The 25,387-nt window shown below is 32.6% G+C and overlaps 3 protein-coding genes across 3 annotated transcripts; 2 read left to right on the top strand and 1 right to left on the bottom strand.

The window, feature by feature from the left end:
- Window positions 1–283: 283 nt before the first annotated feature.
- LOC142625794 (uncharacterized) lies at window positions 284–5,035 on the bottom strand. The gene is made up of 6 exons (XM_075799518.1): window positions 4,773–5,035; window positions 3,716–3,952; window positions 2,810–2,921; window positions 2,552–2,726; window positions 1,431–1,668; window positions 284–1,044 (listed from the first exon to the last, which is right to left on the bottom strand). Exons 1-6 carry the CDS (start codon window positions 4,945–4,947, stop codon window positions 740–742), a joined length of 1,242 nt encoding a protein of 413 aa, XP_075655633.1. The 5' UTR covers window positions 4,948–5,035; the 3' UTR covers window positions 284–739.
- A 10,460-nt stretch (window positions 5,036–15,495) lies between these two features.
- Window positions 15,496–19,050, top strand: LOC142624155 (uncharacterized). Its single transcript, XM_075797674.1, has 3 exons — window positions 15,496–15,698; window positions 16,095–16,139; window positions 17,596–19,050. The coding sequence occupies exons 2-3, from the start codon at window positions 16,112–16,114 to the stop codon at window positions 18,198–18,200; spliced, it is 633 nt and encodes a 210-aa protein (XP_075653789.1). The 5' UTR covers window positions 15,496–15,698; window positions 16,095–16,111; the 3' UTR covers window positions 18,201–19,050.
- Window positions 18,458–18,928, top strand: LOC142624791 (uncharacterized). The gene has a single exon (XM_075798541.1). The coding sequence runs from the start codon at window positions 18,458–18,460 to the stop codon at window positions 18,926–18,928; it is 471 nt and encodes a 156-aa protein (XP_075654656.1).
- Window positions 19,051–25,387: the final 6,337 nt, after the last annotated feature.

The following is a 25,387-nucleotide window of genomic DNA, read 5'->3' as shown; positions in this document are numbered from 1 at the left end:
GTTTTACACCTAATCACATTGAATCCATATGTTAATAAAGGTAAAATCCATCAATTAAAATTCATCAATATTAAAAAAAAAAAAAAAAAAATTCTATACATTCAAGTCATTTACACTAGATCTGAAATCCGAATCTCTCTTCAAATACTTCTATCTAAATGAACCAAATGATCTGATTTACCAGGAACTAATCTTTAGAAATATCCCATTACTGCCCATTTCAAACTTGATGTTGTAACAAAATAAACAAATCTCACTTAAAATAAATGTAAAGAAAAGATGAAAAACAAGCATCATGCTTTCCAAAAGAAAAAAGTTTGACAATAGAATTCATATGGTAGACACAAATACCATAGCAATATTTGTTCCATATTGGGATATTTGCAAACCTAACTCCGGAAGGATACAACACTTGATAGACCTAACACCCCTCCCCCCTCTACCCATTGCACATTTGATTCCCACACACTCCTTATTGTACATCATCCGTATACATCATCCATTTCAGATTTTTAATGTGAACATCAATAAAAAAAAAAAAATATGGACATTGTGCACGAAATTATGGATGTTGTGTACAGAGTATACATTAGTGAATGTGAGAGAACAATTACTCCCCGTCCCTTTTCTTTTTCCACCCCCAAAAATGAGCTTAGAAAAATTAAATTTATACCTCATTACCTAATTATGCACATAATAACAGATTCCAGGATTGCTAGACATATCAATGACAAGAAACCTAATAGAACTCACGATCAGGGAAAATCAGAGGGGCCACAAGAGACCAGACAAACAGTGCAGCAGTAACCCACTCTGTGCAGATCCGAACCCAAACTGATGTCCAGCCAACATCTATGAGGTCTGAGCTCTCAGATGAGCTGGTCCACCCAGAAAGAAGCATAGCTGAGTACATGCTAGCTAAAGCAAATATCAGATGGAAGAACATATAGGAATAGCTAACTGGGCGCGCTTCTGCATCTGTTTTCTTTTCCTTTTCCTTTCCTTCTTCCAACTCTTCTTCTTCTAGAAGAGGTTTCTTCCCACCTGCAACAAGATTTAACGATATTAGAAAGCACTCAGTATGTAGCCAGCATTCATTACATGTGGCTGCAGGTGAGACGAAAAAGCCACAGGATCCAGACCTTCAGAATCCTATACCAGAATGGTTTAGCCTTTACTACCTTATCTACTATGGAAGGTCAGAGAAGCAAAAGTGCCAGGAGCTCACCCAAGTAAATAGAACATACTGAAAAATAACAACTTTTACCAGTATGGTTTTATTCTACAATGAGGTAGAACAAAGAATTACTGTATTTGGTCCTTCCTTCGAAAACATTTACTTCATCAAGATGTCTGAAGAAATATTTTTTCAGAACACTTATATTCAAAATGTAAAATAACTAAAAAGGATTCCATCTAGCTATGAGCACCTGACTTGGGTGAAGATGGTGGTGACAAAAATGTCGTTGATGATCCAGCGCGAAGAGCAGAGTATAGAACAGATAAAACAGTTGTGAGCATCCCAAGAATAAGAGTACTTGTGGTGACTGCCTTGGTATTGTTCAGACCATTGCATACATAGTCACGAGGTTCACTGGAGAGACCCGTGTAGCACACATAAGCACAATAAAGAGAGATCACAGAAGCAGGCAGGAGGCTACCATTCACCTGTTTGAAATTTCCAGTCACAATCATCTTGCCAGTTCAAAAGCCATTTTCTATTATTAAAGTTCAGTAAAGGGGTCACAACCCTCTGGTACATGAATACCAACTTGCAATTTTGTAAATACAAGAATTACATTGCACCACATAAAATTAACAAGATAATTCCAGCTAATGAGAGAATATTGCTAGTTAGTTTTGAAAAATAATCATGCAATCTCTGCATGATGGGTCTACTACTATATATACTTATAAAAATTAATTGGTCTACCAAATAGACCATGTGCCCAAAATACTTTCAGAGCTTACAGATTTCAACAACTGGATGCCAATCTAATACCTCAAAACATGTCCATTCTGTGGCCAAACCCAGAATATTAAAAAGCCCTTAGTACTGTGAATTTAGGTTTTTAAGTTTAATTAAAAGAGTACAATATTTAAAGACGCTGGCCTAAATCCATTACGCTGTAAGGACTGCATTTAGTTTTATATCCTCTGCCTCAGACTAACAGCATTGTTAGTCCCTTAGATTGTTTGGAGATAGTTGATATAAACTATACACAAAGATGGTTGACAATAGTTTGATTGAATAATGAATTAATCAAAGTTGGGTCTTTCATGTGCACTAGGATAGTTAGGAAATTTAAAGAAATCATTAACTAAACAGGATGCAATAAATGCATCATAACATAAAGGGCTGATGAACACAGTTGCATTGAAGGAATAAAAAAATATAAGGAGGTGTCATTTTCCATCCAAGGGAGGGGAGGGGGAGGGCTACTCCACTTATTTTGCAGCCTAATATTTCTGCTGAATGTTGTGCTCTTCTGCCCCCCCCAACAATCTGCCCCAGAGCATGAACCAGTAAAATACAAAATGCTAAGCTTACCGCAGGATGCAAAGCAATAATGGCAAATGCAAATGCCAGGATCATGCTCATGACAATGAAGAAGACATTTAGGCCACAGTCTTCGCCAGAGGGGTTGAACCAGATGAACAGAATTCCCGAGAATGTAAATGCTATAATGTAGCATCCAATTGAGATAACAAGTAAAGCAATATACCTAAAAACATGCCATTGATGAGGTTAGAAGTCAAAACAAAGCAATGAAAGAACGTATGATGAGATTTGAAAATTTGAACTAACCACTTCTGCTCATCTTTCTCAACCCATGCATCATTCCATGCGTGTGTGAAGTCTAGTAAGATAAGCACTTGAACCAATAAAAATAACCCTGCCCCAAATTTTGATAGAGTTCCTGCAAGTACAGAAATTTGCATAGATCAATAATATTTGGCATCATATCTCAGGAAAAGAATGAAATTTTTTGAATAATTAGAGACAAATTAGGGAATTTGAGTCAAGACAACCATCCTTGGGGAACAGCATCATTATTAAAGAAAGCTGATGTGTAAGTGCTGTAGCCAGTCATATACTTAATCAAACCCATCAAAGACAGGGAAAAGAATAATCTGCTCATGAGAAGATTTCTTATTGATCATCTGATGGATAGGGAAAAGAATAATCTGCTCATGAGAAGATTTCTTATTGATCATCTGATGGATAGATGTGTCTTCTTTATCACATCATGTTAGTGGAGCCATATTACAATGCAAGGAAGAAAATGATCTTCCCTTGCTTTAATTTTATTTTAATAAACTTTGAAGCCTAAGAACTATGAGAGATCCCCAGGGTGAATATGGGCATTGTAATTTTTGAAAACCCATGTCCTATACATGTTGCACAGAATAAAAAGAAGTATAATGAGTTAGCCCCATGCATAAAAGTCATAAATGCCTAGAGCAAAAAGAAGGCCATTGCTATGTTAATTTAGCTTCTATGAGCAATTTATTGCATCTTATTCAAATATTTCACTCCAAAATTTTTGAAAAGCAGCCAAGAAAACCTCTGGCAATGGCCCCCCTATGGCATTTGTGAAGCACACATATATTTCGAAACAAGGTTTACACAATCCTCCTCTAATCCTGGCTAAAGAAAAGCAGCAGAAGATAACAATTAGTTTAATATCATAATTGTGGAAGAAAGACTTACCATATACTGAAATGACAGCATTAGGAAGGAAAAACATGAGGACTACAAGTAAAATCCAGAGCACCATCTTCACAATCCATCCACCATGGTGCCATGCATCACGTCTGTCATTTTGGTCCTTCACACCGATCATTATAAGAGCAAAAATTGCAAAAAACAAGAAATTCCCCATGCTCACACGAAGAACTGCTTGTATTTGATACCATTCCTTTGTCTGAGTATCAGAAGTGTTTATCCCTGTTAACACAAATGTCAAGGACAAAAGTTGCAAATTTTAAAATATACATTTTTTCTCCGTTTAGCTCATGAGTCAATTCTCAAATTCAAAAATAAATCTCAACTAGTAACACTTTAGTGTTATCAGGCATCAGAAAAATTCATTTTGGCCCCCAAATGCATATATTGCCTAATCTACATCCAACCTTACTAGACCCTGAAAATCCTTATACTCACAAACTTATCAGCCAAATTCTCCAAATTTCCACAGGATTTCCAAATTATTTGGATGAAATAATTCAGAATATCTAAATCATTAAATTTTCAGCCATTTATTAAACCAATTAATATCAACCGGCTGCTGCCCAAATGAGAATTCAGCCTAGTAATTTGGACTAGTCTCAACTATGCACATAATTAAGCATGATTCAATAAATAACTAAAAGCAAAACAAACCCAAGATAGGAAATTTAGAAATAAATGCAAAAGAACTAGAAAAAGGAAGTCAATTTTAGTTCAAATGATTAAATTCACCATTTTCCAACCGCTTAAATTATTGAAATAATTGGTAATTTATCATGATATCAATGCAAGTTGTCCAGAGTTCGAAGCTTGTTTTATCATTAAATTCACCATTTCCAATTCAACAGCCCCCATCAAATGTACAATTAATCCCCAATATACAAGAACACATCAACCAAGCAAAGCAACAACAACCAACCCCAACAGACAAAAACCCAATTGGAAAACGTAGGAAACGGAGCAAACCCAGTTCACACATTCCACAAATTCACACAAAGAAACGAAAAAAAAAAAAGCTCAAAAAAAAATTGAAACTGACATGGGATTTTCTCTAAGAGAGGAGCTGCAACTTCACGGAGAACCCAAGAAAGGATTAAGAATCCACCAAAGAGACCACAGTAAGCAAGTCTAGCAGAGCGCTTGGTGATCCCAGAGGCCACACAGTTGCAGAGACCACATGTCGAAGTTGCACAGCAAGTAACTAAGCACGACATGATCTCAAACTCTCTCTTTCTTTCTTTGTTTCTCGAAAACTCTTTGGGGGGCCTTATTTATTTTACTTTCGTAACTATTAATATGGGATGGTTGACTGGTAGATAAGGTTGGAGTTTTTGGCTTTTTATATATTTTTGAGTATTTTGTTAGCTTTACCGTTCGATCTGATCCAGCTTATATGTACACCAGGTCCATGTTAAGGGAACAAAAAGGTAAAAAGCTTTCTCCTACCTTCCCAGACTGTCTTTTTTTTGGTATTGAAGAAGTCAACGTAGTATCTTTCCATGGATTTCTCTCTTTTGCTAATCCAGATTTTTTTTTTTTTGGGGGTAAATGATACAAATGCATCGTATGAAATGATACAACTGTACACATGTTAGTGGCAAAAAAAAAGAAAAAAAAAATCAATATAAAAGTAATAGACAATTAATAATAATCTGACACCTAAGATAATTGTAACAAAATTGTGATATTTTATGTGATACTAGAATTACTTTACTAATTCTCATAGTTGTTTTTTCTAGAATCTTTGAAATGAAATGATTTTTATGAAAATGTAAGAAGTAAATAGTTTTTATAATTTTTTATGAATAAAGGTTATATAAGAAACTGAATTTCAACTTTTGAAAAAGTTTCATACATTTAAAAACAACTTTTAGGGAAAAAAAAAAAAATCTCGTGTGAGACAGGAATTTTTTTTTTTAAAAAAATATTATTACTAATTAAAAAAAATTTCGCATGTCAATCTAATTTAAGTAAATATAAAAAAAAAATTTATTTTTAAAAAAATTATGCAAGTAATTAAGGAGAACAAAAAGAAACTGAATTTCAACTTTTGAAAAAGTTTCATACATTTAAAACAACTTTTAGAAAGAGAAAAAATCTTGTGTGAGACAAAGGATTTTTTTTTTCTTTTTAAATATTATTACTAATTAAAATTTTTTTTGCATGTCAATCTCATTTAAGAACATATAAAAAAAATTTATTTTAAAAAAAATTATGCAAGTAATTAAGGAGAACAAAAAGAGTTTGTAAAGATCTTATAAGTATTATCCCAAGTTCACCACACTTTAAGAGGTAAATGTTAGCTTTAGAATGCATTCATGACATGAATTACATGTTTTAATAGTGGATTTTAATTAGCTCAATTGGTAAGTCTTTTGTTATTGAATAAGATATATAAGGTTTAAATTGCTTGTATAAAAAACTAATTGATGTCTTAACTTAATGATAAGAGCAATCATCATAAAGTGGACGTCATAAGTTTAAATCTATTATATCTATAAATATAAAAAATACGTACTTTAATAATTGTTGTCAATGAAGACTAGTCCAAATAACCCTCTTTTTCTTCTTTTTACTAGTCCATTAATATTGTTAATTGCGTTTAGTTTTTTAAGTAGTATTGGTTTCTAAAGGCAATTTGGATTAAAAGAATACTATTGCTTTAATAATTGTTATTAACTTTAAGGAATTGGCTAAGTAGTTCTTAAGGTCTTATGATATTTATGAGATTTTGAATTTGAAACCTCTTGCCAGCGTCTTGAAGTCACCCTTAAAATAATTAGATACTTGAAGAGGTTTGAAGACTATTGTTTATCAAAAAATTAAATAAGAAATTTTTTTTTGTTAGGTAGTACTGGTTTCTAAAGTCAATTTGGATTAAAAGAGTACTATTACTTCAATAATTGTTATCAATGAAGAATGGTCCAACTAACCCTCTTTTTCTTCTTTTTACTAGTCTTAATGTTGTTAATTGCGTTTAGTTTATGTAGTATTGGTTTCTAAAGTCAATTTGGTTTAAGAGAGTCCAATCATATACACCTTATAATTTGTAAATTTGTTTGGGTTTGTTTGCTTGTGCAATTGATAGAAATTAAGAAAAAACCTCAAGAAGAGGAAAAATATTTATTCAAGACTTAGAGAAGTGATGTTCAGTAATCCGATTGTTTTACCATTGTTCAATCATGATCTATCTTAAATACTTGATATGACATTATTCTGATCGATATCTTTTTAGCACAAATTCATTGAATAGTTATTAGATTTGTGGTAAGCATCAAGCAATTCATCATCCAGAGATGAATGCTGATGACATATGATATGGTGAAGCTGTCAAGTATAAGAGCTCCGTTGATGCATTCTATCAATTCCTTTGGAGTGAATGTCTCAAATCTCTTCAATGACGCTGGTGCAATTCTTCTCCATGGATAGAGCCATTGTTTACTCACTTGAATAACTTAGAAGACTTTTTTTCTTAAGAAATTGATGTCTTCTTGAAATTGGTTGCATGTAGTTTGATTGTAGACTCGTAGTATTAATGATTGAAACAAGTCTCTAACATACAAAAATATCTCAAACTACAACAAAGAAAAACAAAAGGACGTATTCAACAAAAAGAAAAAAGAAAAAAAAAAAAATCCCAACATATTTTTAAATCTTGTTTTCAATAGTTTTCTCGTATATTATACAGGTTTTTTACTAATACAGATTAAAATTTGTTATAGCAAAGCCTTCACGGTTATATTTTTTGTTTTCTCTCAAGGCCATTTTTCTGTTTTTTGAATGATAAATAGTTAAGGTTTTATTTAATATGTACAAAAGGATTTTTAATATACCAATAATTACTTGTGCATCGGGCATATGCATTATCTCTTTTAAGTACAATAAACAATGTCTTATGTAGATGCACCCGAGTGTGCCAAAATGTAACACATGCTTCACTTACCCAAGTAAAATTGAATGGTAGAAGCAAGAATATTAAATTTAAATAAAAGGGAATTGTTTCTAATTTGTGTTTGTAACAGGTTCCTTTCCTTTTGTCAAGATTAACTGAACCAAAATAGTCTTGCATCTGAAGCAATTACATTCCCCAAGCAAGATTTACTGAACAATGCTGAATTCATAGACTAACAGATTTTTGGAAGAGAAGCTTATATATTTCCAATTTTCAACACTGGAACCATTATTTTGTTAATGTCTTGGCCAAGTGATCGATGTCTGGGTTGGTAGATGACTCGTAATTTAATAAAAATCCTTCCTGGGCTTGCATGTGAAATGGGCCTTAGAAAGAAACTAAGACAAGTTTGATAAGAAAAAGGTATTGTAACAATGAGAGTGCAAGAGGCAAAACGTTAGTAACAACAGTGGTAATGGTCAATGGATTGGTATTTTTTTTTTTTTTTTTTCATAATTTAGAGTCCGTTTGGATGGAGGGGGAGTGGAGGGGAGTGGAGGGGAGTAGAGTAGAATTGGCTAAAAATAGACTAATTTTGGACTAAATTTACTTTACTCCTCCCTCAATCCAAACGGACCATTAGTAAAAAAATTGAGATCATCATGGTTTTAGGTTCAGTCTCAGCCTTGGTGCTATAAAGTAAACTCTGAGCATACGGGCTTTGGCTATCTGTTTGATTCCTAAAACTTAGAATTGAATGTTTGACAATGGATTCTACATTTGTGCAAGATGGGATAAGGGAGTTCTACGGTTAAGAAACATGACAAAATAAATAGTGTGTTCAACAAAAAGAAGGATGAAACAGTAGAATTGCAATAAAAAAATATGTTGTGTAGAACTAAAATCCAAAGAAACTGCGAAAAATGTGTAAACTACATTCTTTGCCAAAAAAAAAAGAAAAAAAAAAAAGCGAAATGAAATTTTATTATATCATATTTCATGATATATAATTATAATCATTGTAAGTACCATCATCTTGGTGATATACCAAGAACAACAACAATGACTGCTAGCCAGGGATGCAAAAATCCTTGTGCACAAACACATTCCAGAATAGACGACCACCCAACATTCTGATCACATGATCTATGAAAGAAATGTTGAACACCAATTTTTTTTTTTTTGGGGGGTTAAAACCTCCTTTGCTTTTCAACATGGAAGAAATGGGTTGCAAAGTTGAGTTTATATAGGCGGTAGCAGAGGTGAGAATATTTATGATTCGCAACTTTCAAATATTAGGATTCATATAATCACAATTTCATATGCATAGCTTACTATTATGCATGCTATGATTATGTTTCCATACCAAGCAAACGTAGGGAATACACAAACTTTGTTATTCATATTGTCTCTATATATTGTAAGCACAACATTGTCTAGGTAAATTACTAAAAATGGATGGTTAGAAACATGATCTTCACATTTTCTATTAAATATCTTTCCATTAAATAGAAACTATAACAAATCTAAAACGTATATGCTTAGTTGGCTTTTTTATATTCGAAAATCGTTCACAAATATGTGTACAGGTTCCTTTGTATACATCATTGTCATTGAATTCTCATGTAAAACATTTTCCATTTCAAGCAAGACCCATGAGCAAGTAATGAAAACTTTTAACTTCATGTGCATGTGTACACATGTAGGTTTATACACATTATGGGCAAGAACAACGAACACATATCTATTACCATATATACTTGTAGAAGAATTCCACAATTCCCTCTCGTTACACCATGTCTCGTATCAAACATATTCATTCAGCTCCAAACCAACATATTCATTCATATGCAAATTGCAATGTTTAAAAAAACTTCCCTTCGACACTGCCTCTCAAACGCCTATATATAACTTTCGGTCTAATACTCCTATTACCCATACATTTGTTCCCACAATAAACTCCTATTACAATATAAATATTTACAATTAGAAATTAAATTATAATAAAACAATTTCCATCTTAAAATTTAACAAAGAAATCACCTATAACCCATCCAACCAAATATCCGGCCAATTGAAAAGCTACCAACGCTACACTCCCAAAGAAAACTCTAGTCCCAACTCCATTACAACAAAACAACGTCATAATTCCTTTTCCAAAGAGACCAAAGTGGACTAAAATGGACTGAAAGTAGAGAAATATATGTTTTTGAAATTATATGTTTTTTGAAAGTAGAGAAATATAAACTACTTTTAAAAATTATTTAATCTTTAGGGAAAACAAATAATCTATAATAAAATTTAGAAAATAATGGATTCATTATAATACATCTCAAAATAATTATATCGGATAATAGGATGCCGATATAACTGGCTAGTGAAGCCCCCTTTATCATGGTTTGGGCTTTCTTCTTTACATCGTTTGAACCTAAAAAAGCATGTTAGACTTCTCTTCATGGCAAACAAAATTTACATAGCTATGTATTTGAATGTGACTATCAATTATTTTAGTAATATCAATTGTAATTATGTGATAAATTCTGATATCATGTTAATCTCCTTAAGAGAATGAAAAATTTGAATAATAAGTTTGAAACTTAGAAATTTTAATTTTACCAAAAGAAATTAGGAAAATATAATAAATAATAACAATAGTTATAAGAATATAAACCACTTCAAAAAAGAATATTATCAATCAAAAACTTCAAAAATAGTAAAATTATATATATTTGAAAATAGAGAAATACAAATTATTTTTAAAAATTAATTTATTTTTAGGAAAAACAAATAATCTACAACAAAATTTAGAAAATAAAGAATACATTATAATACATCTCTAAATAATTATATTGGATAATAGGATACAGATACAACTTGCTAGCGAGGCCCCCCTTCATCATGGTTTGGGCTTTCTTCTTTACATAGTTCGAACCTAAAAAAGCATGCTAGACTTCTCTTCGTGGCCAAATGGGCCTCAAGATACTAACAACAGGCTTCAGGCCCAATTTGGAGTTATGAGCACAATAGTTATTTATTTATTTTATACAATATAGAATTTTTACTTTAGCCTAATCTAAGTGTATGTGTGTGAAACTCCCTCCTAGAGACTTGAACCTCAGCCCTTACCCCCCACACTCCACAAGTACTTGTACTTGTGAAGTTATGAGCACAATAATTAATTATACAAGAGCTTATAATTTTTTCAGTATATAATTTTTCCAAAATTAGTTAGGATTGTTTTAATCACACCACTTTTGCCCATTACTTATAAACCAAAAAGTACACTATGCAAGCTTAAGAAAAAAAAAATTACATTGTTATCTTTATATGGTATAATTTGGAGAATGCTTCATATCTTATATTTTTATTTTTTAAAATGTAAAAGGTAATTATATAAGAGTATATAATTTTTTCTCAAATTACATGTCATATACTCAATAATTTATATGCCACGTAAAATTTTTCTTTAATAATTTGATAAAATTTTCATGGTGAAAAGAGGAATGAAAGTTTTGAGATTATAATATTTACACAAAATACTTATGCTGAATTTATAACCTATTAATGTAAAAAAATCCTTATGATAGGTTTCTTTTTCTTGACTCTCTTTGCACTATCTGTTTTATATTGTATATATGATGGGAAGACTGAATATTTCTTTCGTAGGTAGAGAGAGAACTGGTTTCTTGTTCATTTTTAAGCCTCCATTTGCCCATCAAATTAAGAGAGTTACTTAGAAAACCACTCCTCAATTAACCAATAGTTTATGACATATAGTTAACTCTTTATTAAACCTCTAACATACATGTAGGTTATCGAATGGAACATTATGTTATTAAATGAGACACTAAATAGTTAATTTTAGTCATAAAATTAAATAAATTCACCAAACTAAACTAAATTAAAAAGCTAAAATTCCTAGAATTCTCTCTCTCTCTCCACAAATAAAAATAAATCATATTTGACACACATGTTAAAAGGGTTAAAATTTTAATTTGTTTAGGTATTGTCTATAAATATAGTTAAGCTAACAAAAATATATAATTTTAAATAGTTGAAGGGGTTAAATGTTATAAGACAAAATTTAGCTACAACATTGGTTGTAGCCTAAGACTACAACCTTACCCAATATCTTTTTATTGGAAGTGAATTTTGATAATTCATATCATATATTTTATTAATGATTTCAAGATAGTTTCTTTGCTAGCTCTACTCTTGGTTAGATTGTCACAAATGATGCTACTCTTACCTCCCCAATTGATATCATCCAAAGAAGAATGATGATGACATATGATATGGTGAAGCTGTCAAGTATAAGAGCTTTGTTGATGCATTCTGTCAAGTCCTTAAGGGTCCGTTTGGTTAGAAGAGTGGAAAAGTGGAAGGATAGGAAATGGTGGGAGGATGGAAAAGTGGGCGGATAGAAAATATTTTATTTTCTCTCCTATTTGTTTGGTTGAGAGTGGAAAAGTGGAGGGATGGAAAAAATGAGTTTGAATAAATTTATTCATATGCTCTTGTTAAAGAATGATGCCCAATTAAAACAAAAAGTGACAAATAACCACAAAAAAAATCTCTTAAATTTATTAAAAAAATAAAAATTATGTCCCAAAAAAAATCACGTCTAGTTAAAAATAAAAAACTCACGCCCAGCCCATAGAAAATCAAAAGAAAAAAAAAAGAATAGGAAAAAAATAAGGGAAAGAAAAGGCAACTTTACTACCAGAAGAAGAAAAAAAAAGAAGAAGAAAGAAAGGCACGCCCAGGCGTTAAATTAAAAAAAAAAAAAAGGCAACGTTTCCACCTAGAAGAAGAAAAAAGAAAAAGAAAAAAGGTAGCCTAGAAAATCAAAAGAAAAAAAAAAAGGCAACGTTGTCAAAAAAAAAAAAAAACATAAGTCAAAGCAACGTTACTGAGAAGATGCAGAAGTCATCGGGTCATGAGGAGTAGGTGAGAGGGTATTTGTGTAAAATGAATTTCTCAACACTTCTCCCTCTCCATTTTCCTCCCAAATTGGGAGGACAAAAAAAAAAGGGTCTGGAGGGAAAACTTTCTCCCCTATTTTCTATCTCTCTTATTTTCTTTCCTCAACCAAACAGTGGAAAATGAAAATTTTCACTCTATTTTCCATCCTCCCTGTTTTCACCCTAACCAAACACACCCTAAGAATGAATGTCTCAAGTCTTATTTCAAGGAAGCTGGTGTAATTATTCTCTGTTAGGAAATTTAGGCTCCGTTTGATAGAATTAACAAGTTTTAAACTCAAGTTGTTAATTAGATTTATTATGAATAAACTTTGTTAAAACAAACAAACAAACATTAATATCATGTTAATATCATGCACACCGAAATAGTAAATAAGACAAGATATGATGATCTAGGAAAACCAATGAAACAAACTAGTTTCACAGTAAAAAACTTGGGGGGAAACCTTCCCGAAAAGCAATTCACTATAGTAAAGAAAAGTTTCAGATCTAGTACAAAACTTTTGTCTTAGACTCTACAATTCCCATAGATGAACTTACAATAGAAACCTTTTACCGCTTTAGAACCTCTGAACTCTTCAATATATGAATACCTTCTTTTGCACGGATCCCAGTACGTGACTAATTCCAGCAACTTGAAGATGTTGTTGGCTGCAAAGTTCTTCACTTTATCAATAATGAAGATAAAAATGTATTTGGTTACAAAACCCTAAGGCGCAAAGACGCAGTAACTTTTTGCAGAGAGAATAAGACACTAGGTCATTTTCTGCATGTGTTCTCTATGTGTGACGATCTTTAAAATAAACCTTATATATGTCTAGGATTGTGAGAAAAGAAACCCTATACAAATATACAAACATGGTCGGAAATCAGATCTGAAAATTCTGATTTTGTAAGTCTCAACAGATTCAGCTTCTGTTGAGTTTTGTTCTTAAATCTTGATAGATATTGTTTCTGTTGAGGTATCTGTCGAGTTTTCATAAATAGTTTTTCTTCACTTGTATCTTGGTCCAATATTCATAGCTTTAAATACTAGACTTGAACTCTTGTTTCTTGAAGTATTAAACTCACCCTAAATCTACCCGATTATAAGTAAAGTGCATTTTGTCAAAAAATTAGTCAATTACATAAAATATGTTCCTAACATTCTCCTTGGAGCCATTGTTTACTCACTTGAACTTAGAAGACTTTTTCTCCTAAGAAATTGATGGCCTCTTGAAGTTGGTTGCATGTAGTTTGCTAGTAGTATTTAATGATTGAAATAAGGGCGGTCGCATGTAGTTTGCTAGTAGTATTTAATGATTGAAATAAGGGCCAAAATGGGCATTTGCCCATTTCGCCCAAAAGATATAGCAAAATATCCTTATTTTGAAACTATCTAGCAAAATGTTCCTATTTTGAAACTCGATTTTTAGGAAATCGAGTTTCAATGTAAAACTTGATTTGATGAAAATCGAGTTATTTGGAAAAATTCACATAAAACTTGAGTTCTATAAATTTTTTTTTTTTATGGAACTCCATAAAAACCGAGTTCCATATAACTCGATTTTCTAAAAATCGAGTTTCAATATAAACTCGATTTTTAGAAAATTGAGTTTTAAACAGGGTTATTTTGCTAGATAGTTTCAGAATAAAGACATTTTGCTACATCTTTTGGACGAAAGGGGCAAAAACCCATTTTTGCCTTGAAATAGGCCTCTAACATACAAAAACATCTCAAACTACAATGAAGAAGAGAAAAATTTAACAAAAAGAAAGAAGAAAAGAAAGTACAAGATATTTTTAAATCTTATTTTCTAAAGCTTTCTCCTACATCACACAATTTTTTGACTATTATCGATTAAAATTTGTTACAGCAAAGCCTTCATGATTGTATTTTTTGTTTTCTCTCACTGCCTGTTTATGTGTTTTGAGGATGATGAATGTTTAAGGTTTTATTTAATGTGTACAAAAGGATTTTTAATTTAAAATAATGATAACTTTTTTTTTTAATTTTTTAATTTTAATTTTTATACAAGATAGAATTTTTATTTTAACATAATCTAAGTATATAAGTGTGTGAAGCTTCCTCCTAGAGACTTGAACCCCGATTCTTGCCCCATAAACATTTATACTTGTACAGTTACCACTGCATCAAAGATAGACAATAACCCAATTGGAAAACGTTGGAAACAAAGCAAACCCAGTTCATAAATTCCACAAATTCACACAAAGAAACGAAAAAAAAAAAAAAAAAAAAAGCTCAAAAAAATATTGAAACTGACATGGGATTTTCTCCAAGAGAGGAGCTGCAACTGCACGGAGAACCCAAGAAAGGATTAAGAATCCACCAAAGAGACCACAGTAAGTAAGTCTAGCAGAGTGCTTGGTGATCCCAGAGGCCACACAGTTGCAGAGACCACATGTCAAAGTTGCTCAGCAAGTAACTAAGCACGACATGATCCCCAACTCTCTCTTTCTTTCTTTCTTTCTCGAAAACTCTTTGGGGGCCTTATTTATTTTACTTTTGTAACAATCAATATAGGATGGTTGACTGGTAGATAAGGTTGGAGTTTTTGGCTTTTTATATATTTGTGAGTATTTTGTTAGTTTTACCGTTCGATCTGATCCAGCTTATACGTACACCAGGTCCATGTTAAGAGCATCTCCAATAGGTTCTCTAAAGCTTAATTTGCAGAGCAAATCCACAAAAAATCACCTCCAACGGACTCTCTAACTCCAATTTTATTTTTTAGATTTACTACAGTAGCTCTCTTAACTTGAAGAGTACTGTAGCTTGCACTGTAGCATATCTAAAGATTATATCACCTTAAAATAATACCGGCTGAATTAAAAAAACACTTCTTTCTCTTTCCTCCCTTTCTCTTTCTCCTGCACTCCCTCTCTCTCTCTTGCTTCTCTTTAGAAAAAAACTCTCTTTTGCTTCTCATCAGAAAATAACGGTGAAGCACAAAATCGATGGAGCTCTCTCTCACAAAACGATATGTCCAGATATAATCGTGGCTCAACCACTAGTGAGGAAGAATGGAAATCTGAGAACATCGGTCAACAATGGAAATCTGAGAATATCGGTCAACAACGGAAATCGGTACCCAAAATTTGATTTCATGGGTTTTTTTTTGCGTAATGTTTGAATTTATTGGCTTATACTAGATTTGGTGGTTTTACATGATTTGCTATTGCTACTGTCTGGATTTAGTTTTGGGTTTATGGGTTTTTTCTACTTATCTCTGACTTGTGTTTTTCTTTTTCACTCTGTTTCTTGATCTCATCTATAGCTATTTAATCAATCTTATTTAGATTCAATAAGCTAATCTGATTCCTTTTAGTTTCTTGTTTTTTAATAGATTTTTGGCCTCATCTCTATTTTTTCATGCCAATTGTTTGACTTAAGGACTTCCCTCATACAGAGCTTAATCCATTTCTTTCTTCCTTCATTCTTCTTGTTCTTTTATATTTTAAAAATGCTGCACCGTTGAATTAGGTGGACCTCCGGTATATATGTCTTGGACGCATCTTGATTGCAAAGGTACATCACTTCATATTTTCATATTGTCGGTGCCATTAATGCTGCATGATCTTCTACACATGGAATCTATAAAAATAAGAGAATATTCAAAAAGGGCGTTAATTTTGGTTGATCGGTGCCGTTATTTTGTCTCTAAAATAATAGAGGATATATAATTTTGGTTAAAATTCATTATAAGGAAAGACACAAGATAGCAAGGGATTATAGAGAATTAATAGAAAACAGTTTTGTTGATATCCTCGTACTATGTTTTCATTGTTGGGAATTTTTAGCTTCATGGAGTTTGCTTTGTGCGCCTTATGTCTTCATTGTGATTTGGGTGTACTTTAAGCTTTATTAATAGCTGTTGGTGTTGCAATTCTGTTAAAATTTGCTACCCTATGGGCTATGGCTATACCTCTGGCTCTATTTGTGTTTTACTTTAACATCATGGAAGTTCAAAATTAATATCAAAGGTGACCGTTCACATCTTGGCATTGTGTCACTAGGATCAGTATGTATTGGTTCTGTAATATACCAATGAGTTACAAGCACAATTTTAATAGGATGTTGTTTTGAGCGATCGCAGTATGGGGATGGTATTAATAACTTCATGCTAGCCAAGTATAGTTTGTCCTTGTAAATGTTTTGTTCTATGATCCTATTATGAATGCTCAAGAAATAAAAAGTACGAAAAATTATAGTATGCTATCTACTATGCCAAAGGTGGCCAGAAACTTTTGCTTATATGTTCTGTTATATGTCTTTATCATACTTTATGTTTTGGAACCTAAATTATAGTATGCAGCACCTTTTTTTTCACATCAAAGTTCAGCATTATAAAGAATCGCAGCACCTTTTTTTTTCACATCAAAGTTCTTGTGGCTTGCTGATTTATGTACAATTTATTTTTTGTTAATCATAGTCTGCCAAACTCATGTTCTGAAACCTGGGTTCTGATTTTGATGAAAAAATTTCTTATGGGGTCTGTAGTGTTTCAATTATTTAGCTTGAATTGTGTTTCCCTGAGTAATTTTCTTATGGATTTTGTGTTATTAGTTTTATAAATAGTTAAATACTTCCTGAGTAATTTTTGTGTTTCTCCTGTTTCCGCTGCTCAAGTTTTGGGAGTGATTCTTCCACCTATGGATTTTTATCTGACATAGAGATTAAAAGTTTAAATGCTTTGTACTCATCAAAAAAAGTTTAAATGCTTTGCTAAGTAAATTTTTTGAATGCTTTTTTAGATACTTGTGCTCATATCATGGTTAATTACTTGCCTAAACAATATTTCCTCCTTCAGTATAACTTAATAGATGTTCAAGCTACATGTATCAAGAGGCTGTATTGTCCAATTTTTTTTTTTCCTACAGGACTAGTAACAACATGCCTTTTCATGATGTATTCTTTGCTTTTAAGTATCAATATGTGAATTATTCACACAGATTGCAATAATTGTGTGTTTTTTTGGTGGCAGCAACTTGGGAAATTTTTTCCATGGGTCGTAATACAAATTATGCACGTAATATGCTTCTAAATGACTCTGATTCCGATGATGATTTTGAGATAACTGCGCTTCTTGCATTGGAAGAAGAAAGATTAGAAAAAGAGAGGGCATCAACATCACGTCGTGGTTCTGTTCCAGGCCATAGGTTCATCCAACATGATCATGAGCAAGGACATCAAAGACTTTTTCAAGACTATTTTGCAGAATCACCAGTATATCCTCCTAACATATTTCGGAGGAGGTTTCGAATGAGTCGTTCTCTTTTTCTACGTATTAAATCTAATCTAGAAGAGAAAGATGAATATTTTGTTCAAAAAAGAAATGCTACCAGAGTTCTTGGTTTGTCTTCCCTTCAGAAGATGACTACCGCACTAAGGATGCTTGCGTATGGAGTAGCAGCAGATTTTACAGATGAATATGTGAGAATTGGAGAAAGTACTGCAATAGAGAGTCTCAAAAAATTTGTTGAAGCCATAGTCGATATTTATTTTACAGAGTACTTGAGGTCACCAAATAGCAATGACATTGCTAGGTTGCTAGGAGTTGGTGAAAGGCGTGGATTTCCAGGGATGTAAGGGAGCATTGATTGCATGCACTGGAAATGTAAGAATTGCCAACGGGGTGGATAGGTCAATATACTGGTCACAGTTGTAAGCCAACAATTATTTTGGAAGCAGTAGCATCATATGATCTTTGGATATGACATGCATTTTTTGGGTTACCTAGGTCTTATAATGACATCAACGTGCTAGACCGTTCTTTTATATTTACCAACCTTGCTCAAGGTCGTGCACCTTCGGTTAATTACTCAATCAATGGACATGATTATACAATGGGATATTATCTTGCTGATGGTATATATCCTTCATGGTCTACTTTTGTAAAGACAATCTCAGCTCCACGAGGTAAAAAGAATAGTCTTTTTGCTATAACTCAGGAGTCAACAAGGAAAGATGTAGAGCGTGCATTTGGAGTACTTCAAGCACGATTTGCAATTGTTCGTGAGCCTGCACATCTTTGGAGAACAGATGCTATTGATTACATTATGAAGGCATGCATAATATTGCATAACATGATAATTGAAGATGAACATGATACTAATGGAGCAGAAGACTTTGATTATGAACAAGTGCCTAAAAGCATCCCTATAACAATGTCTTACGAGCCTACAGAAGAATTTAGTCAATTTGGGCATTTATTGCAGCCCATGAAAAAATTAGAGATAAAGAAACTCATTTTGAACTCCAATTGGATCTCGTTGAGCACTTGTGGCAACGATATAGTGATTCGCAGGATCATCTAATTTTAAGTTTTATGCTTGCAATAATTTTTATGTCTTTAGTCTTTATTGTAATTTGAAATTTCTCTTCATTTATGTTAGTTTTCTATAGGTAAAATTCGATGTAATTTGAAATTTATCATATCTATGTTAATTTTGAAATTTATCAAGTCTTTTTGAAAAGTATGACTATTGAAAAATATAACTCTAAAAAAAAAAAACATATTTAGAAAATATAATTGTTGGAAAATTTGAAAATGTTACCGTTGGGAAATTTAAAAATATAGCTGTTAGGAATTTGAAAAATATAGTTGTTGGGAATGAATATAAAAAGAATAAAGAAATATTAAAGAAATAATGAAGAAATAATATTTAAATGAGATAGAGAAAAGGATAGAGAGTCTGTAGGAAAGTGTATTTGAAAAAGTAGGTAGGCAAAAGGTAAAATGAACTGTTCACTCTCCAAACAGTACAAAAATTTGGAGAGGTTACTGGAGATGCTCTAAGGGAACAAAAAGGTAAAAAAATTTCTCCTACCTTCCCAAACTGTCGTTTTTATTGGTATTAAAGAAGTCAATGTAGTATCTTTCCATGGATTTCTCTCTTTTGCTAATCCAGAATTTTTTTTTTTGTTGGTAAATGATACAACTGTATCGTATGAAATGATACAACTATACACATGTCAAATCGTGAGTGGCAAAAAAAAGTAATAGATCTATGTAAAAATGACATACAGTTAATTATAATCTGACACATAAGATAGTTGTAACAAAAATTGTGACATTTTATGTGGTACTAGAACTATTTTACTAATTCCCATAGTTTTTTTTTTTAGAATCTTTGAAATGAAATGATTTTTATGAAAATGTAAAAAGTAAATAGTTTTTATAATTTTTTTTTATGAATAAAGGTTATATAAGAAACTGAATTTCAACTTTTGAAAAAGTTTCATACATTTAAAAACAACTTTTAGGAAAAAAAAAATCTTGTGTGAGACAAAGGATTTTTTTTTTCTTTTTAAATATTATTACTAATTAAAAAAAAATTCCATGTCAATCTAATTTAAGTAAATATAAAAAAATATATATTTTATAAAAAATTATGCAAGTAATTAAGGAGAACAAAAGGAGTATGTAAAGATCTTATAAGTATTATCCCAAGTTCACCACACTTTAAGAGGTGAATGTTAGCTTTATAATGCATTCATGACATGAATTACATGTTTTAATAATGAATTATAGTTAGTTCAATTGGTAAGTCTCTTGTTATTAAATAAGATATATAGGATTTAAATTTACCTATACCAAAAACTAATTGATATTTTAACTTAATGATAAGAGCAATCATCATAAAGTGGATGTCATAAGTTTAAATTCTATCATATCTATAGATATAAAAAATATGTACTTTAATTAATAATTGTTGTCAATGAAGACTAGTCCAAATAACCCTCTTTTTCTTCTTTTTACTAGTCCATTAATATTGTTAATTGCGTTTAGTTTTTTAAGTAGTATTGGTTTCTAAAGACAATTTGGATTAAAAGAGGACTATTGCTTTAATAATTGTTGTAGATGCTCATTTTTTTTAGAAGCTCAGCAGAAGGAAAAGCCCAAAGACATGGGCAAAAGAGAGTGGGATGGAAATTCCATTAAACCCAAGTGGCAGGAATGGTGGATCATGGGTCTATAAAGCAAACAAAGGGATCTTGAAGAAGTAAATGGGCCTAAGAAGGCCCAGAAGAAAGAAATGGCAAATCTATGGGCAGTATGGATGTAAAAGAATGAGTCGTAATTGTCACAGCAGGCCCTAAGCAATGTAAGTAAAGAGAGTAAGGGGCAATGGAGAATCTATGAGCCCCAAAGATGAAGTATGAAGCACTTAGGCCAAGGAAGCCCAAGGAGTTAGTAAAAACCCATGGGAAGCATAGAATTGGAAAGGGCCAAGGATGCCTCCAAGAAAGTAAACGGGCTAGGGATGCCCAAAGGGAAGTAAGCGGGACACGAGAGCCCGTAAGTAGTAAAAGGCTCAATAAGTTAATTGGGTCATCAGAGAAAGAATAAACAGTAAAGCCTGAAGAAGCCCAACAGCCTTAGGTCAAGTAGACTTTGCGGCAGACATAACAGAATGATGCGGCAGGAAACAAATAACAGGGTTGAGAATAGAAGCATGGAACAACCCACAATTGGGCAAAAGCCTAGCTCCTAAAGAAGCAAGCCATAAATGAGAAGTCAGGAAAAGCAGCCCACGCCATAAGAAGTCAAAGATGAACAGCAGACTGGGCAGATGGACCTTCAAACCGCGGTAAACACATGAGTAGCGGGCAGAATTTGGACGAGCATGGAGGTAAGACACGTGCAAGGCCCAGACACCACCAGCCTGTACTCAGCCAATACAGGAAATTGTGAAGTCATGGTCAGAGGTAAGAGGGCATGGTTTGGCGGTGGGGAGGGGGAAAAACCCATTTTCGTGTTTTCTGCTCAAGTTCTTTTGGAGGCAATGTCTTGTTGGGATAACATACCACTCAAAAGAGGCAAAATTGAGTTGGAACCACTAGGTACATGACATGAGGGATGGAGAGAAGGAAAGTAATTACATTGTGGCAAGCAAGAATGTCACGGCAAACAAGCAAACAAAAGAGCCTTCTTTGTCTAGTGAGGTGGAATGACACGACTAATGCAAGTAAGTGATGCTGGCTGGGTGACTGGCCAGTCAGTAATGGTCGGCAAGGACACCCACACTAGAAAAAAATGGTTAAGGGCTAAAATAGTAAAAGCCAAGCACGGTAGACATTATATAAGGAGCCTTTGTTGTGCACGGAGGGGGGGAGGAACCTCTGGGAGGATAATCGCTAGAATTAAAAAAGACAGTAAGAATAAAAACCAAGGAAAAAGAGAGAAAGAATTAGAGAGAATAGAAAGAAGAGAAAGAAATGAAAGAACTAAGGAATAGAGAGAGGAGTAAAGAAAGACAGAGAGAACAAAGTGATAGGAATGCACTGAATGGGTCGATCTCCCTGTCCCTCTCCAACTCATGTTCTCTGGTAACTCATTTAGGCCCGCCCCTTTAAAGCAGTTAATTTCTCCTCCAGAGAAGTTAACCGCGTTGAAGTGGTGATCCCCCTTCTTGACTTAGACTTTGCAATGTAACTTGATACGGAAGACTGACATTTATTTCTTTTAATAAGCTTATTGTTGTTCATTCAATACCTACCCTTTTGTTGTTTCATAAAACGAGCAATTCTTATCAAAGCCCATTATTCACTTTTGTCAGGATCGTAAAAGAATTTCCATTATTATTTTTATTGTATCTGTCTGCCGTAGTTAATATAACAGTTCTGTCTACTATGAGCATGTGATCAAAGCCTGATTAATAGGGGCATTGTTTGCGCATAGGCCGGACCAAGGAGGGTTGCTCTTGGACCAGTCCCAACTCCCTGATCTAGAAATCTTTGGGCCTAGTGTAACAGCAGGTAGCCCAACCCAACATTTGCAAAAAAGGCCCGCACAATTGTTATTAACTTTAAGGGATTGGCTAAGTAGTTCATAAGGTTTCATGATAATGAGATCTTGAGTTTAAAACTTCTTGCCAGCGTCTTAAAGTCACCCCCTAGAATAATCAGATATTTGAAGAGGTTTGAAGACTCTTGTTTATCAAAAAATTAAATAAATAAAAAATTGTTGTTAGGTAGTATTGGTTTCTAAAGTCAATTTGGATTAAAAGAGTACTATTACTTTAAATAATTGTTATCAATGAAGAATTGTCCAACTAACCCTCTTTTTCTTCTTTTTACTAGTCTTAATGTTGTTAATTGCGTTTAGTTTAAGTTGTATTGGTTTTTAAAGTCAATTTGGATTAAAAGAGTCCAATCATATACACCTTATAATTTGTAAATTTGTTTGGGTTTATTTGCTTGTGCAATTGATAGAAATTAAGAAAAAACCTCAAGAAGAGGAAACATATTTATTCAAGACTTAGAGAAGTAATGTTCAGTAATCCGATTGTTTTACCATTGTTCAATCATGATCTATCTTAAATCCTTGATGTGACATTATTCTGATCGATATCTTTTTAGCACAAATTCATTGAATAGTTATTAGATTTGTGGTAAGCATAAAGCATTTCATCTCATATATTTTATACATCATCCAGAGAAGAATGATGATGACATATGATATGGTGAAGCTGTCAAGTATAAGAGCTCTGTTGATGCATTCTATCAATTCCTTAGGAGTGAATGTCTCAAATCTCTCTTCAATGAAGCTGGTGCAATTCTTCTCCATGGACCATGGAGTCATTGTTTACTCACTTGAATAACTTAGAAGACTTTTTTTCCTAAGAAATTGATGCCTTCTTGAAATAATTGGTTGCATGTAGTTTGATCGTAGACTTGTAGTATTTAATGATTGAAACAAGTCTCTAACATACAAAAATATGTCAAACTACAACAAAGAAAAACAAAAGGACGTATTCAACAAAAAGAAAGAAGAAAAAAAAAATCCCAAGATATTTTAAATCTTATTTTCAGTAGTTTTCTTGCATATTATACGGGTCTTTTACTAATACAGATTAAAATTTGTTATAGCAAAGCCTTCAGGGTTGTATTTTCTGTTTTCTCTCAAGGCCATTTTTCTGTTTTTTGAATGATGAATGGTAAGGTTTTATTTAATATGTAGAAAAGGATTTTTTTTATGCCAATAATTACTTGTGCATCAGGCATAAGCCTTGTCTCTTTTAATTTTAAGTACAATAAGCAATGTCTTGCGCTGATGCACCCAAGTGTGCCTAAATGTAACACAGGCTTCACTTACCCAAGTAAAATTGAATGGTAGAAGCCGGAAAATTAAATTTAAATAAAAGGGAATTGTTTCTAATTTGTGTTTGTAACTGGTTCCTTTCCTTTTGTCAAGATCAACTGAACCAAAATAGGCTTGGATCTGAAGCTTATATATTTCCAATTTTCAACACTGGAACCATTATTTGGTTAATGTCTTGGCCCAGTGATTGATGGCTGGGTTGGTAGATGACTCGTAATTTAATAAAAATCCTTCCTGGGCGTGACAATTGAAATGAGCCTTAGAAAGAAACTTGTCTTATAAGACAAGTTTGATAGGAAAAAGGTATTGTCACAATGGGAGTGCAAGAGGCAAAACGTTGGTAACAACAGTGGTAATAAGGGTCAATGGATTAGTAAAAAAAATTGAGATCATCATGGTTTTAGGCTCAGTTTCAGCCTTGCTGCTATAATGTAAGCTCTGAGCGTACGAGCTTTGGCTATCTGTTTGATTCTTAAAACTTAGAATTGAATGTTTGACAATGGATTCTACATTTGTGCAAGATGGGATCAGGGAATTCTACAGTTAAGTAACATGGCAAAATAAATAGTGTGTTCAAGTAGTAACAAAAACAAAGATGAAACAGTAGAATTGCAATAAAACAATATGTTGTGTAGAACTAAAATCCAAAGAAACTGCGAAAACCATACGTGTGAGAGAAAGTAGAGATCAAGATAAAGAAACACTTTTATTAGTTCAAGGAAATGTGTAAACTACATTCTTTGCCATTTAAAAAAAAAAAAAAGCGAAATGAAATTTTATTATATGATATTTCAAGATATATAATTAATCATTGTAATCACCATCATCTTGGTGATATACCAAGAACAACAACAGTTGACTGCTAGCCGGAGATGCAAAAATCCTTGCGCACAAATACATTCCAGAAGAGATGACCAGTCCCACTCAACATCCTAATCACATGATCTATGAAAGAAATGTTGAACACCATTTTTTATGGGTTAAAACCTCCTTTGCTTTTCAACATGCAAGAAATGGGTTGCAAAGTTGAGTTTATATAGGGGTAGCAAAGGTGAGAATATTTATGATTTGCAACTTTCAAATGTTAGGATTCATATAATCACAATTTCATATGCATAGCTTACTATTATGCATGCTATATATGATTATGTTTCCATACCAAGCAAACGTAGGGAATACACAAACTTTGTTATTCATATTGTCTCTCTATATATTGTAAGCACAACATTATCTAGGTAAATTACTAAAAATGGATGGTTAAAAACATGATCTTCACATTTTCTATTAAATATCTTTCCATTAAATAGAAAGTATAACAAATCTAAAACGTATATGCTTAGTTGGCTTTTTTATATTCAAAAATCGTTCACAAATGTGTAAAGGTTCCTTTGTATACATCATTGTCATTGAATTCTCATGTAAAACATTTTCCATTTCAAGCAAGACCCATGAGCAAGTAATGAAAACTTTTAACTTCATGTGCATGTGTACACATGTAGGTTTATACACATTATGGGCAAGAACAACGAACACATATCTATTACCATATATACTTGTAGAAGACAATTCCACAATTCCCTCTCGTTACACCATGTCTCGTATCAAACATATTCATTCAGCCCCAAACCAACATATTCATTCATATGCAAATTGCAATGTTTAAAACAAC

The sequence above is a fragment of the Castanea sativa genome, chromosome 2 (genome assembly GCF_040712315.1).
Source record: "Castanea sativa cultivar Marrone di Chiusa Pesio chromosome 2, ASM4071231v1".
NCBI classification, from domain to species: Eukaryota; Viridiplantae; Streptophyta; class Magnoliopsida; order Fagales; family Fagaceae; genus Castanea; species Castanea sativa.
Note: the sequence above shows the minus strand (reverse complement) of the source record. Positions and strands in the feature narration are given on the sequence as shown.

Excerpts from the sequence above, each read along its gene's own strand:
- LOC142624791 (XM_075798541.1), top strand. The coding sequence starts at position 18,458 with ATGGGATATTATCTTGCTGATGGTATATATCCTTCATGGTCTACTTTT.
- LOC142624155 (XM_075797674.1), top strand. The coding sequence starts at position 16,112 with ATGTCTTGGACGCATCTTGATTGCAAAG. Across the intron at positions 16,140-17,595 it reads GACGCATCTTGATTGCAAAG|CAACTTGGGAAATTTTTTCC; the intron begins GTACATCACTTC and ends TTTTGGTGGCAG.
- LOC142625794 (XM_075799518.1), bottom strand. The coding sequence starts at position 4,947 with ATGTCGTGCTTAGTTACTTGCTGTGCAACTTCGACATGTGGTCTCTGC. Across the intron at positions 3,953-4,772 it reads TCTCTTAGAGAAAATCCCAT|GGATAAACACTTCTGATACT; the intron begins GTCAGTTTCAAT and ends TTGTGTTAACAG. Across the intron at positions 1,669-2,551 it reads TTATTGCTTTGCATCCTGCG|GTGAATGGTAGCCTCCTGCC; the intron begins GTAAGCTTAGCA and ends AATTTCAAACAG.